This window comes from Netta rufina (assembly GCF_964035555.1).
Source record: "Netta rufina genome assembly, chromosome: 3".
Classification (NCBI taxonomy): Eukaryota; Metazoa; Chordata; class Aves; order Anseriformes; family Anatidae; genus Netta; species Netta rufina.
Window position 1 is genome coordinate 3,573,486 of NC_140125.1, and position 14,032 is coordinate 3,587,517.

General features: G+C 38.5%; 1 protein-coding gene across 1 annotated transcript; it reads left to right on the plus strand.

The window, feature by feature from the left end:
* The first annotated feature begins 13 nt into the window (after positions 1-13).
* On the plus strand, positions 14-13,364 carry ERLEC1 (endoplasmic reticulum lectin 1). The gene is made up of 14 exons (XM_084285113.1): positions 14-210; positions 413-517; positions 1,048-1,128; positions 2,041-2,118; positions 2,265-2,328; positions 4,263-4,303; positions 6,724-6,947; positions 9,306-9,435; positions 9,866-10,027; positions 11,140-11,199; positions 11,500-11,624; positions 11,988-12,065; positions 12,268-12,343; positions 13,067-13,364. The coding sequence occupies exons 1-14, from the start codon at positions 67-69 to the stop codon at positions 13,136-13,138; spliced, it is 1,440 nt and encodes a 479-aa protein (XP_084141239.1). The 5' UTR covers positions 14-66; the 3' UTR covers positions 13,139-13,364.
* The last annotated feature ends 668 nt before the right edge of the window (positions 13,365-14,032 follow it).

Consider the following 14,032-nt stretch of genomic DNA (forward strand, 5'->3'; position numbering starts at 1 on the left):
GGCGGAAGCAGACGTGGCGGCGGGGCGCTGTGGCTGCCCGCGGTCCCCCCGAGCCGCCGGGCGGCCATGAGGGGCTGCCGGCCCCGGGCGCTGCTCTGCGGCCTCCTGGCGGCAGCGGTGGCGGTGGCGGCGGGGGGCGGCCGCGCCCTCCCGCACCTGAGCGACGACGTGCCCTTCAGGGTGAACTGGCCCGGCACCGAGTTCAGCCTGGTGGGTGCGCTGAGGGGGCGGGACGGGCTGCGGGGGGGGCGAGGGGCGAGCAGAGCCCCCCCTGGGAGCCCCCAGCCCCTCCTCTGCCTCCCGGGGTGTCCCGGGCCCCCTCCCCGGTCAGCCGTGCTGCTCACCGACGGGGAGCGCTTTAAAAGCCTGACTGGTTCACGGGTTATTTGTATGTGTGTTTGTTTGTTTTAAGCCTACAACTGGTGTCCTGTACAAAGAGGATAACTACATCATCATGACCACCGTGGATAAAGAGAAATACAAATGCATCCTTCCACTGATAGCCAGCGGCAATGAGGTAAGTTCAGCCGTGTCTTGTTTGTGATCATAAACTGTAGGCAAGTCTTGGCAGCATCTGTCTTGATAAAGCCCCCATCCTTATGTGATGGAGAGTAACAAGGACTTCACCTCAGGTGACAAACCTTTCCGGGTGAAGAACTTTACCTCTTCAATAGCATGCACGTTTATAGAGTAAAAAATATGAAGAAGTAGACTTCCACAAAAGGATTGTTGATGCTGTTTTCCTATTCGTAACCCAAGCTGCCATTGGTGACAGAGTAAGCTGGGAGCTGCTACTCTTTTGCAACGTGTGTGTTTTTTAAAGCCACAGAACTCTTCTGCTTTGACTGTTTTGTGACTTCTACTTGTCCCTTATTGTCTAACTAAATTACCTTCTCTGATCACAACACAGCTCCTTCAGGGCCAGAGTTAATGAGCTCTTGTATCTTTTAATTCTGCAGTAAGACTTCTTTTGAAAAACTAATAGATGAATATTAACTAACCAAACTTCTTCCAATTTTAATGTAATGAAATATCCTTCCTTTGTAGGAAGAAGAAAAGGACTACAAAGGTCCTACTCCAGGAGAATTGTTGGAACCTCTTTTTAAGCAAAGTAGCTGTTCTTATAGAGTATGTCACTTCTGCGTTGGTAATTTGCATGATAATCAAAAGATTTTCATTGAGTCCATTTTAAGACTTAGCGTAATAACCTGGATAAATATATCTCAAACTTTATGTACTAATTCAGACCAAAATAAGTTTTCTGTAACTTTGATTTAATCTATATTACTGATAAAATTCCATACAGTAGAAGATCTCAGTATGCAAATAAACTGGGTTGTTATGATACCAATTTAAAAATGTGGATTTTAAATGCTTACTTCCAGGAGTCAAGCTGTAATATGTGGCAGTCTAATGAGCAGCATTTCTCAGAAATTGTTAGAACACCAAAACAAACATACTTCTAGATACCCTGGAAGTTTTTCCATTTTTCATCAGCTGTCATCACAATTCCAAGGCTCGTGCCTTACAAAAGCAAACCAAATAGCAAACAAGCTGGTACTGAGAAACCGAGAGAGCAAAAAAAACCAAATGTTATACCTACACAATGTTATAATAATACCTACACAAATGTTATACCTACTCAAGGTCTTACACAAGTTCTTGAGGAAGAGAGAGTGGGTCAAGCCCCATTAGTAAACAGCCTGTATCTACAGCAGTTGCCAAAAACAGTCAGTGCTCAGTCACTTCAGCTTAGTCCCAGTGGTTTTAGACTAAATTCAGTCTGCATATCTATTATTATTATTATTTTTTATTATTATTATTATTTATCTGTGTAAAAGTTAAGAAAGTTTGCCTGTTGTGTTTATTTGGAATCTCATCAAAACACTGAGGGAACACTGAGACCATTCACTGTGCTATTGTTTTTGAAGGTGCTTTTATCCACTTGCTTTGGCTGCATTTGCTGTAAAAGCCAAAAATTAGGGGGGAGATGTTTTCGGAGGTAATTTATCTAAACAGAAAATTGTTATTATTTTTAAGATTGAGTCTTATTGGACTTACGAGGTCTGCCACGGAAAACACATCCGTCAATACCATGAGGAGAAGGAGACAGGACAGGTAGGTTTCTTGCAATTTGAAAGTCTCAGCCGCATTTTCAGTGGCATGTGTGTGCATAACTCCTCCAGAAGAGTTGAAAACCTGCGTGCTTGAAAAAGTATAGGAAAATAGTAACAGATTTTTTTTTTAACCTCTTTTGATTGTAGAAAATAAACATCCAAGAATACTATCTTGGGAATATGATGATGAAGAACCCATTATCAGAACCAGGTTTGTCTTACATTATTTTGCTAATGCGTTCTTTTGGTTTTAACCATTACTCTTTGAAGAAATATGCTGTAGAAAACCAGTTCCCAATAGAAGAGTACAACTCTGTTCGTTCATGTTTTACAAAATGTAGTTTTAAAGTAATTTCTTTCAGCACTTTACATTTATTCATCCTGTCAGTTTCACTGTGATGTTTAGTTAATTAGATTAATTTACAATGATTAATTAGGATCAGGGAAAAAAAAAGCATAGTAGCAATATTGAAGCAATATATGCCAGATGAGTCTGTTTGATAATGTAATCTACTGCCACTCTTTTTTTTTTTTTTGGGTGGGGAGGAGTGTGTTTCAAGATGGAAACAGCAGCCAAAGTGTGTAGCACATCTTGGGCTCTGCTATTTTGTAGTAGAATGTGGTATGCAAACCCACACATCTATAGTCTTTGCAGGTAGATTTGATCCTTGGAATTGTTGCAGAATGTTTTTTAGGGTTTCTGGCACAGACCTTCAGAAATACTGAAGTGCAAAAAGTGTGACTTCAGTGGAAATTAGGTAGCTGAGCCCCAGATTCAAACTGAATAATTTTCTGAATACTTGCATTTTTCCACGTAAATTTTTGTAGATACTGGAAGTTCCGTGTTCACACCTGCTGTTACCTGCTTCCCTTATGTAGGCAGTATATTGGTTCAGAGAACTCTCAAAATCCACAGACTGTGTTCATTCATCAGAATTGATGGAAACAGTAGAAAACAGTAATTTACCTGTTTAACAGTAATTTACCTGTTTTTTTTTAATTCTAGGCTAGTACATAAAAGGCACCACCATTTTTCCTCCTAAATGTGATTCACTTGAGTGCCTTGATCTTGAAGGGGATTTAGAGCTATTAACCTTATTTCTCTGAATTCCTGTTTACAACCTTCAGTTAGGTATCTTAGTCCTAAAAAGAAACTTGACTCAGAAACTGCATTGTTTGGCTCCTCTTATTAGTAAGTTAGGGTGTTTGCTTGTGTTGTCATTAATCCTGTGCAGAGATGCCTATTTCTCCCTAAAAGCTGCTGTACGTGATGTATATGAATTGTTGTGGGCTATTATTCTGAGAAGTTGCATGTGATGATAACTTTGTCAAGTTATCAGTCTTTTAGTATGTTCACTCTCTGTGCTCTCTGCTTCAATGGCAGATTTTATTCTATGTTTCCTCTACAGCAATTCACACTACTTCTCTTAAAAAAAAAAAATTAAAAAAAAAGAAATAGATGGAAATAGATGGTGTTTCAAACCATTGTGAGCTAAATCCACAAGTGTGATACAGTAAACTTGGAATAGCTGAATGGGTGACAGCAAAGTAGAGTTGCCTTTTGCTCATCTAATTCTGAATGGAGTCCAGACTGTCTCCTGAAACAATTCAGAACGCTAAAGACAGCTTTAACCTGTGACGACTTGTAACCCCTACTCTGTTATGATGCTTGCTCTCATGATCATGAGCATAGTGTGCAGTCTGGCCTAGCTTCATCTTACGCCTAGTGCACCCTCTGAGGCCGGCTGATGGGTGGGCTGAAGTCCTTGCTGTGTACTGTCTCAGTCTGTAATTCACTCACTTTGAAGAGAATAGTCAGCTATCCCTAGAAGAACAGCAACAGTGGCTTGTTATTCTGGCCTCCATGGTATTCCTGTGGTGCTAGAGCTGGATTTGACCTGTCACATAAACTCAAAATTGTATTAAGATGATGCTTACTCATATTTTGTTCTGTTTGCTCTGGACCCCAGATCACCGTTTATTTCCTTTCTTTCCTCTTTTGCACCTGCAAGTTGTTAAAATTGACTCTTGACAGCTTATACACAAAGTACAAGCAAATACACAAAACAAACTTCTCTGTGTATAATTTCACTTTATTTCGAGTTCACAGACTTTATGCTTACCTCATTCTTAATTATTCCCTAGATCAAGAAGAGAAGGAAAATCCAAAAGAAAGTGCAAAAGAGGCAAGTGAAAAACATCTATTTTAACTTTTGCCGTCAACAGTGGAGGCAATTTCTATATGATGAGATTATAAGTTCCCTAACAAAATGAATATCAAAAAATTAAACTGTTCCCAAGCAGCACTCTTTTCACTTTAGATTATTAGATACACCGCTAAAAGCTTACTTAGTCTAGTTAGTAAATTTCTTACCCTCCTGTTTATTTAAAGTTATGCCAATCATAAACTTATATGAGATATAAACTATGTATTCTTTCTCTATGGAAACAATACAGATATCCACAAAGTCACATTAAGTTCTAGCAACAGTTATTTTTCTAGCTGCATCAGAAATCCCTATTCTGTTTCATAAACTTTGGGTTAGAAATGCTTAACAGAACTGTACAGCACCAAATCCAAAGATTTCTCACCTGACTTGATGACCCATACTGTAAAACTCTGTGCTTCTGTTTTCCATTAGAGAACTTTTCTATTATTAAGGTCCCAAAGCGCAATTCTGAGTTACTGACTTGGTAGCAAAACAGTGTAAATACCTGAAGCACGCTAGTGTTTGGGATTAGCAATAGCAAATTTGGCCTGCAGATAAACATGCACCTATCTTATTTCCAGTTACCATTATTTTAATTCTGAAGTCAAACTTTCATCTGCATGTTCTTTGTAATACTGATCTAAATAGCAGAGTGATATCTCTCATGCAGTGGATCTCAGAAGATAGACATGCCTGATCAGCATTTTGCAGGTAGTTAGGGAAGCAGACTCAAGTCAGAATGTGCCTGTTCTGATGGCTGTGGCTCTTGGAAATTGAATAATTTTTATTTATTACTTCAGAAGTTGCTAAATATTTCTGCAGACTTTTTTTTTTTTTTTAACTAATATTTATGATGTATGTACGCTGACTTGATTTCAGTTGACAAATAATTTAGGTTTGCAACTTGATTGGAATCTGTAGTCAGGAAAGGGAAAGGATACATAACACAGCTGGGTGGGTGCTGCTTAAAGTAACCAAAAACCTGCTGAGGCTAGAGATTTATTTTAACTGACAGACCGCTCAATAGGATTTGCATACAAACAGCAGCTCTCTCCAGTTAGGTTTCTTGAGTAAGTAATGAAATGCCTAGGTGTAATTTTTCAATATTTAAGGAAGAGTAAGTTCTTTCCTTCAGGAAAATAGGAAGGAAAGATATTGGTACCCCTTTTGTGAGCCAATGGAATATATCTTTGCTTGCCACCTTTGACCACTGAATATTTGGATATAGAGTGGATATGTGACTGGAAGCTAAGGAGTACCCAAGCAATTACGCTACTGCCACATTCATTCTTGTAACTCACAAATGTCTCATCACTTCATTCATGATGGAACAGTTGTCAGGAAAAAAAAAAAGAGTCCATGGCCTGTGTGACAGGGTAGCTTGGTTTGAGAACTCTGCAGTAGGTGAGAGGTACGAGGGTCCCAGCTCCCCTGGGTTTTGGCTTGAGCACAGAAGGCACCACCACCTTTTAACACCAAGCCTGACTGAAAAAATTTACTAGCTCAAGCAACAACAGATCGAAAGTGGTCTTGTTTGTGCGTTCCAACATGGCTTTTGCACAAACAGACCTTTTGGTACCCAGGAACGTTAGCTGCTTTGAAGATAGGAGCCAGAAGAGGGACTTGTAGCAGTTTGGGGAATTAGTTTCCTGAAAGGAAAGTTGGACAAAACATGAAGGAACAAGTCTGAAGAGAATTTACCTAGGGTGTAGAAAATGAAGGAAAGTAGGTTTAAATTTTTTATTTGAGCTTTGTAAAGTACCTTTACTTCAAAATGCATTTTGAAGTAATGTATTTTACACCACCATTTCAAATTTTATGAAGCATGATTTACTTAGTATATATTGTTAACTTTCTGTTAGCTGTGATACCAGATGGTGTGAGATACTCTGTACAAGGAGACACCTGGGCTGGGTATGATAAGGGCAGATGCCTGGATGACTTTGCAAGGGGCCATTGGGGATTATTCATGGCCTGACACTGAACTGAAGGTAACATGCCTGGCCAGACCTGAACTGAGCCTGGCAGAGCTACTCACAGCTCCTTGGCTCCTAGATTACAGGATGAACACAGCTGGCTTGGTGCTCTTTCAAAACATTGCACCCAGCTGGCGGGCTTTCTTAGAACTGCACCATCAAGCAACCTGTGCAGAGAAACCAGCTGCTTTTGCAGTCGTGTTTCTAGTCAGACCTCACGTGGCTTGGTGCATCTGTGCAGTGCTGAGCTGGAGATAATAAACCAGAATGTGTTTGGATGTTGCAGCAACACCGAGTCAGTACACAGGGGCTGGTTTCAATCCAGTAGTGCTGGCTCTGCACAATGCTATAGTGTTTTCTGTTTCATAAGAGTCAAAGGAGTTTTACTGTGATCCTTAACTTTTACTTTCTTTCACCTAGATACCTACAAAAAATATAGAAGGGCAGATGACCCCGTACTATCCTGTAGAAATGGGAAACGGCACACCTTGTAGCTTGAGACAAAACCTACCCAGATCAAGTACAGTGATGTACATCTGTCATCCAGAAGCTAAGCATGAGATTCTTTCAGTAGCAGAAGTTACGACTTGTGAATATGAAGTGGTTATATTGACACCTCTGTTATGCAACCATCCTAAATATAGGTATGGTACCCAAATTTTGGCTAACATTATCGCTCCGAATTTTCATTAGCTTCTGTGCATGTGCTTATATAAGTCTTATATTCAGCTGTGGTTTCTGGTACAGAACTGTGATACTCATGTACTTATTTTGGCAAATGCAGTTTTGCATAGTCTTAAAGAGTTTTCATCTTAAGTTGCACAGTATTTGCATTTTGTAAGTCTCTGCTGGTTGATCCTGTATGAGAAGCAGATGGGAAGTATTTTATTTCCAACTGGTAAGCTTCTGGCTCTGTCATTCCAGAGGAATGCAAACCAGGCCCGGAAGGCTGTGGGCAGACTAAAAACACTCAGTCTCTTCTCTTAGAAGAGAGATACTTAGATACTGCAAATGGCATGCACCATTCATGTTTGTATAGACTTCAACTACTCTATTTAATTTCAAAAAACAAAAGTATGGTCTTCAGCCATAACCTTACTAACATTTATCTTAGCAGTACTCAAAACTTAGGAAGCTTTTATTTGTCCTTGCCTTGGTTTACTGCCTTACCACTAGCTGTATGTCATTTTCATCTGAAGAGTTCACAGTTGCAGGTTTATTTGTCCAAAAATCAAGTTTAGGATTCTTTTTTTCTCCCCTCTCTGAATTGTAACGTGCATCTAGAGGATATCTGTAGTTTTAATAGCTTTGACCTTTCAAAGGTTGTAAGTAGAATTGCTATGTACATGACGTAAAAATGAAAGGGGAAAATAATTGACAGGAGTTCTATTTCCCATACACACGGACATCAGAACAAGCAAGTATTTAATTGCTGTTCTGAAATAGGCAACAAAGTCTAAAGGATAAAATCCTTGACTGTGCATTTTATACATGCTTCCCATTTAGGGTAAATAAGTGATGTGTTATATATATGAAGTATTATATATTTAGTCCCAATTAGCAATTTTATCAGGTGGTTGGATCTGTTAAGTGCAACAGATAACACAGTATTATCTGTTGTGCTTATCTGTTGTTTGTATGCTATGTGTTACGTGTCTTATAAACCTCTGTATCAGCAGAAGAATAGAAAGTGCAAGGCAAATTGTTTTTTTCATGGGATAAGAATGAAACTTTGAGCCACTATTCCCTCCCAAACTGAAAGCATGGAAGACTTACTGGCCACTGGCAATAAATACTTAAAAAATAAACATACAAGATTTTTATTCTCACGCTTACATCTTAGTAAATAAAGATGGGTAGAGATGGTCAGCTTGAAATGCTGCTCAGCGTCAGCAGAGGTAAGAACAGACAAACCAACATCATTTTAAGTGCACTTTTCCTGTTGTGTTCCCTGAAACAGCACTTAGCAGTACTTCACACACCGTCCCTTTAGTAGCTTACCCAAAAATGCAGTTGCATTAACTTAGCAAAAGCACATCCATTAGTTCTAGTTGGCATTCTTATTTGGTTACAGTTTGACTTTTTTTTCTTTTAAATTGGTTGAAATCGGGGTCAGGAAGGAAGATTGAGTAGTAAGATTACTGTAACTGTCAGTGTTATGCTTTTTAAATAAAATTCAGATGAAAACAGGCTTCTTTGGTACGGAACTTATTTAATCTGGAGCGTAGTGACTATTTAGGAAATGCGTTTAGATTCTTTCAACTACAGGGACAATTGTCATAGAGCTACTGCTGTGTCTTACAGACTTTTCAAAGGAGGACATGACGGAATGCCACCTTGCTTCTGAAGCAGTGCCTGCATGTTTGTTTTGTAAACAAGCTTTCTCTAAAGAGCACCTTTTCAATGAGATGAGAAACAAAAACTGTACAAATACATCATTTGTCAGTACGATTTTCAGTTTGATATTTGCCTTAATAATCTGTTAAAGTTTATTTGGTGTTTTAATGAGGCCTTCATTTGCTTTTTGCAGACATAACTAATGAAGAGAGTGATAGAGGAATAATGATATATGTGCAGTGGGAAAAGCCAAACACATCACAGTACAGGAATGTGTTATTTTAAGTATACAGGAACTGCATCTATCAATTTTAATCATTGAGGTTTTCTAACTTCTGAGAGGCCTTTTTGGAGTCTTGACATTACATTCACGGTACATGTACAATGCAGTTTCCTTTTTAATAACTGTTTTTGTTTTGTTTTGTTTTCCTTTTGAAGAAGAGTGATTAGATTGTGCTGCCAGCTGTCTGGCAGTGGTGGTAGTGAGTCTGCACTGGGCTATGCTTATTTACATCAGCTGCAGGGACATTGTAGCTTTGAATGAGATGGTGCTCTTGCAAGTAAGATAGCTCAAGCTAAACTCAGTCAAAAAATTTTTAGCAATCAAAAAGTATGTCTTGTCTTTAAAGCATGATAAGTGATATATCCATAACTTGTTTGCACAGGTTCAGGGCTTCCCCTGTGAATGACATTTTTTGCCAGTCCCTGCCAGGATCCCCACTTAAACCTCATAATCTGGAACAGCTGGAAAAACAGCAAGAAATGATGAAGATGCCTTTCAGAAGGGTTAAGGAGGTAGAATTTCTTTAATTTGAAATAGAAAAGTACTTGTTTTCCGTGTTACAGTACATATAACTTGCAGTTCAGTGGAATACGTGCGTTTACCCAACTTTGTAAGACCACGTCAGTCTTTCAGATGGTCTTTAAGTTTGTTGAAATTGCATGTAACTTACTTTGTTTGGAAAGAAAACATATCAATTACATTTGGGCTACCAGTAGAAAACTTCTGTAGCCTTCTTAGCCTACAGTTTGGAAAGTTGCTAAGTTTCTGACTCAGTCTTTTGTTTAGCTGTGTCTAAGGCACAGTGAAAGTGGTGACTGCATGCTTTCATACTTCTTTGCACAGCCTGCCTCATTTAGTATTAAGTAACTTCCTATAGTTTATAAGATTTTGAAAGGGGCATATGAAATATAATTAATATATTTTTGTATACTTTAATTTCAGGAAGAAATGCATTCAACAAAAGAAGAGAAATTTTCTTCCATTCATAAGCCTGTTGCTGTCGGCAGCCATCAACTATTAACTGTGGGAACAACCCACATCTCCAAATTGACTGATGACCAACTTATAAAGGAGTTTCTTAGTGGTTCTTACTGTTTCCATGGGGTAAGAAATTAAGACTGCATACAATCAAATAGCAGCTCCTTAATTGCATGTACAATATGGTGGTGGGTTTTTCATTTTTTCCATGAATGCTGACAGTTGAAGTTAGTATTTCAGCCAAAAGGGGGACTACTTTGTTTCCTCATAACAAAAGAGGTATTTTCTGGTTTTAAAAAAAAAAAAAAAAAGAAAAAGAATTACTAGTAACTAGCTCAACCTTAACTGAAAATATTCTTTTGATCTGTATTCAAGACCTACTTTTGTCCAGTCTTTGCCTTGGATACTCTTTATATGCTTCCATAGGCATATTAGTTTGGGCGTAAATCTATAATCTTAACTCGGGTCTGGAGGGTGGGGAGTTGGAGCTTAATGTTCCTGAATGATATTTCCCCTGACTTTCAAATATTTAAATAGGTCCTCATTAAATGACTTTTCCTTGTCTGTGCTGGGTAAAATGCAAAGTTGAAGCAATAGTACGCTTCTATTATATGAATAAAACACTGGTACATTTATTACACGAGCCATGTCATATTAATGTTTTAACAGCATTCTTATGCACATAATAATTGGCTTTTGTTAATAGAGGGAAGGCTTATATACCTAGGTCTATGCTAGAAAGGTATCTTTATTTTTTCTGTTGAAAATAAACTTAGTTGGACAGTGAAAAATGAAAGTAGATCATGAGAATTGTTCAGTGTTAGTTTTGGTAGTGAGAAAGGAAAAAAAAAAGATACAGCTTACTGAAAGATGAGCCAGCAGCGAAGAGGCATCTGAAGTTTTCACTTTTCACTGTCTTTAAAAGAGTAAAATATTTCTTAAAAAGATGAATAGAGGAGATACAAGTAGTTTAAAGAACTTAGTCCTTATATGGCTCTTCTACGAGTTGACATAACAACAAGGTCCTCTTTGCTTAAAGTCATCTATTCCATCCCTTGCCTATGCCAATTAGTCTAATGAGAGATTCCCTCTCAAAGCAAATCACAAATCAGCATATCTGAATAAAAGTTGGAGTTTTACAGCTAAAATAATCAGTTATTTAGGGTCAGGAGGGAAATGGGAGTGGTTGTTTTGGGGATTTTGTTTCATTTTAATGCTAAGATTCTACCTGTCCCTAGGGCGTTGGTTGGTGGAAGTATGAATTCTGCTATGGCAAATATGTTCATCAGTATCATGAGGTACGTTTAAGTAGTTTTATGTTCTGCCAAACGCTGGCTGTGGCTGGCAGTGGGGAGGTTAAAGAATCTGTGTTTGGCTTGAAAAGCAGCATTTTCTTGGCTAATCTACATCTTGGGCTTAAGAAGATGCATTTCAGAAAATAAATCCTCAGTGTGCTGCTCAAGAGTTTACACAGGGGAATGTAGGTACCATGTCAGATAGAGCACAAGAATAATCAAAGCTGAACTTATGTGGGTTTTTGAGGAAATGTTATTCTGTCATTAAAACACAATTATCAGCTCAGCCTTTCTTCCTTTTAGGACAAGGAAAGTGGCAAGACTTCTGTGGTTGTGGGTACCTGGAACAAGGAGGAACACATTGAATGGTCCAGAAAGAATGCTGCCAGAACCTACTATCTTAAAGAAGACGGCACACAGACGGTTAGGTATGGTTATCTCTGCTTATGAGTTCCTGAGTTAGTCTCATACTTGTGATAGAGAAAGACAAGTGCCAGGGCCCAGTTCTGCTATGTATGAATATTCAGTTACATAATAAACTGTTTTGAGGAGGTTGTATGGATTTTTCCCCTAGGCAACATGCAAGATTTTGGGTATGATGCAGAGGAAAAGACTTTACTAAACAATTATTTGTTTCTGTAATAACTGATATACAGCATTTTCCTTGTTTGTTTTGTATATTGGAGTTAAATATTTGAGGAATGACAAGATATGCTATTACATAAGTTAGCTCTGTGCTTAAGAATTCTGTTCATTATTTCCAAACTTCTTCATTCCAAACTTCTGGGCAGGATGGTGTCTCATTTCTATGGAAATGGAGATGTTTGCGACTTAACCGAGAAGCCAAGGCAGGTGACTGTGAAATTGAAGTAAGTTAACTTTTTTTTAGTAAACTGATGTATCGTGTTTCTGCTTCCTATGCCAGAGGGGAAAGCCTCTCTCTGTCTTTCATGAAGCTCAGAAAGCTATGTCCATTAGCTGGACTTAGTAAAAATTATATAGATAGTAAGGAAATATATATTTCATTTTTGTGCTTACTACATGCTAAACATTGCAAAATTTCTCTTTCAGATGTAAAGAGTCTGATTCACCTCATGCTGTAACCATATATATGTTAGAGCCTCATTCTTGCCAATACATCCTTGGGGTATGTAAACACATACTTGAATTTCATAAGATCAGGTGTCACTTAGTGGAGGATGTCTCAAAGTCCACGTTCCACTTTATGGAAAGTGTGTGTAGTGTGGTTGCTTGCATTAGTCATAGAGTACAAGTATTTTTTTTTTTAATTTGATAAAGAGATTTTGCTACTGAAGTGAAAGGTTTTACACTTACCATCTCAGGCAGGGCTAGCAATGCAAGTCTACCCCAGACAGGGGAACACAGACAGGAGACCATAGAGAAAGCTACAGCAGGATTTTTAAAATGCACTGAAGAATACTAACATCTTTTAAGTGTTCTTACTAACCTTAGCGAGCTGCTGCTCTGTCTAGTCACCTCTGTGCACCTTACATCTATGACATCTCCCATCCATTTCCTCAAGTTTAAAATAGTCCCTTCCTTCCACTGACTCTTCACAAAAGAAAGATTCTTGTAACGTACCTTAGCCCAAACACATAACTGCTGAACAAGTATTGCTTTCTGTTCAATTGCATTTGCCTAGGGAAATAAGGATTTATTATTAATAATTACATTGTTAATATACCATAGATATCATACACAAAAGTAAAAAGCATATACCAAGTTTTACAAAGTGATGCTCAAGCCTCTTGCATGCTATTGTAAATAATCTTGTGATCTCCGTTGCAGTTTCCTGTAAGAGTTTATTAATGATTTTGTAGTTGTTAATATTTTGGTCTCTATGTTCAAGGTGGAGTCTCCAGTCATCTGTAAAATTTTGGATACAGCTGATGAACACGGGCTCCTTTCAGTGCCCAGCTAAAGAACAATATAAGTCCATGAAGGAAGCCATACCCATCAACAACCCAACTGGCTTTTTCCACATTAACATCATATCCGTGAGATGACCAAGACAGAGAGAAGTTTTCAGCCAACCAACCTCACCAGCAGAATTCTCTAAGATGAGGGACTCATGAACCACTTTGTGTATAACTATGTGTATATAAGAGGTTATCGATAAACTTTTAATGATTAAAATTTTGTCTTGCACTTCCTGTATGACTTGTGTATGAGGTATTCTGCAACGATCATCGAGGTAAAAATTATCGACTTAAAAAAGGCAAAACAGACAAGGTCCAGCTTCATGTGCGAAACTCAACTGCCAACAGAAGGGAAAAGGGAAAGCAATACTTCTTGCTCAGGAGCCTTCAGCAGCCACTAGAACAAAAGTAATTGTTCTAATGCAATTACTTAATTTGTCCAAACACAAATTGCCTCAGTTTGACTGCTTGGAACTGTATTAATATCACAGTCTTTTCCTAACTTACCTTGTACCCATTCAGCTGTTACTTCTTCTCTCAGCCTGGGCTGCTCTCCAAGACCTGTCTTTTGTTTTTTGTTTTGTTTTTAAATAGGTACTAACTCCGTAACGTTCATTGCAATATATTTATTTTGCTGAACATTCCTCCTGACGTGAGTCAGAATTGCTGTTTTGCTTGAGGAAGCTAAAGTTTAATACCAGTGATAAAAAATCAACATCTTTCTTGTGGGGCAGAGTTGTCAATATTAGCTAGGAACCCTGCCTCCCACTTACCTGTATTCAGCTGTGTTTCATGCGGGTCTGAGTTATGTTTTTTTTTGGTGACAAGTCAGTACATCCACTTGCCCTCATAATGGCAAACAGTGGCATGGAGGGCCATTTCCTGGTAACATGTCT

Excerpts from the sequence above, each read along its gene's own strand:
- ERLEC1 (XM_084285113.1), top strand. The coding sequence starts at position 67 with ATGAGGGGCTGCCGGCCCCGGGCGCTGCTCTGCGGCCTCCTGGCGGCA. Across the intron at positions 518-1,047 it reads TGATAGCCAGCGGCAATGAG|GAAGAAGAAAAGGACTACAA; the intron begins GTAAGTTCAGCC and ends CTTCCTTTGTAG. Across the intron at positions 12,344-13,066 it reads CTTGCCAATACATCCTTGGG|GTGGAGTCTCCAGTCATCTG; the intron begins GTATGTAAACAC and ends TCTATGTTCAAG.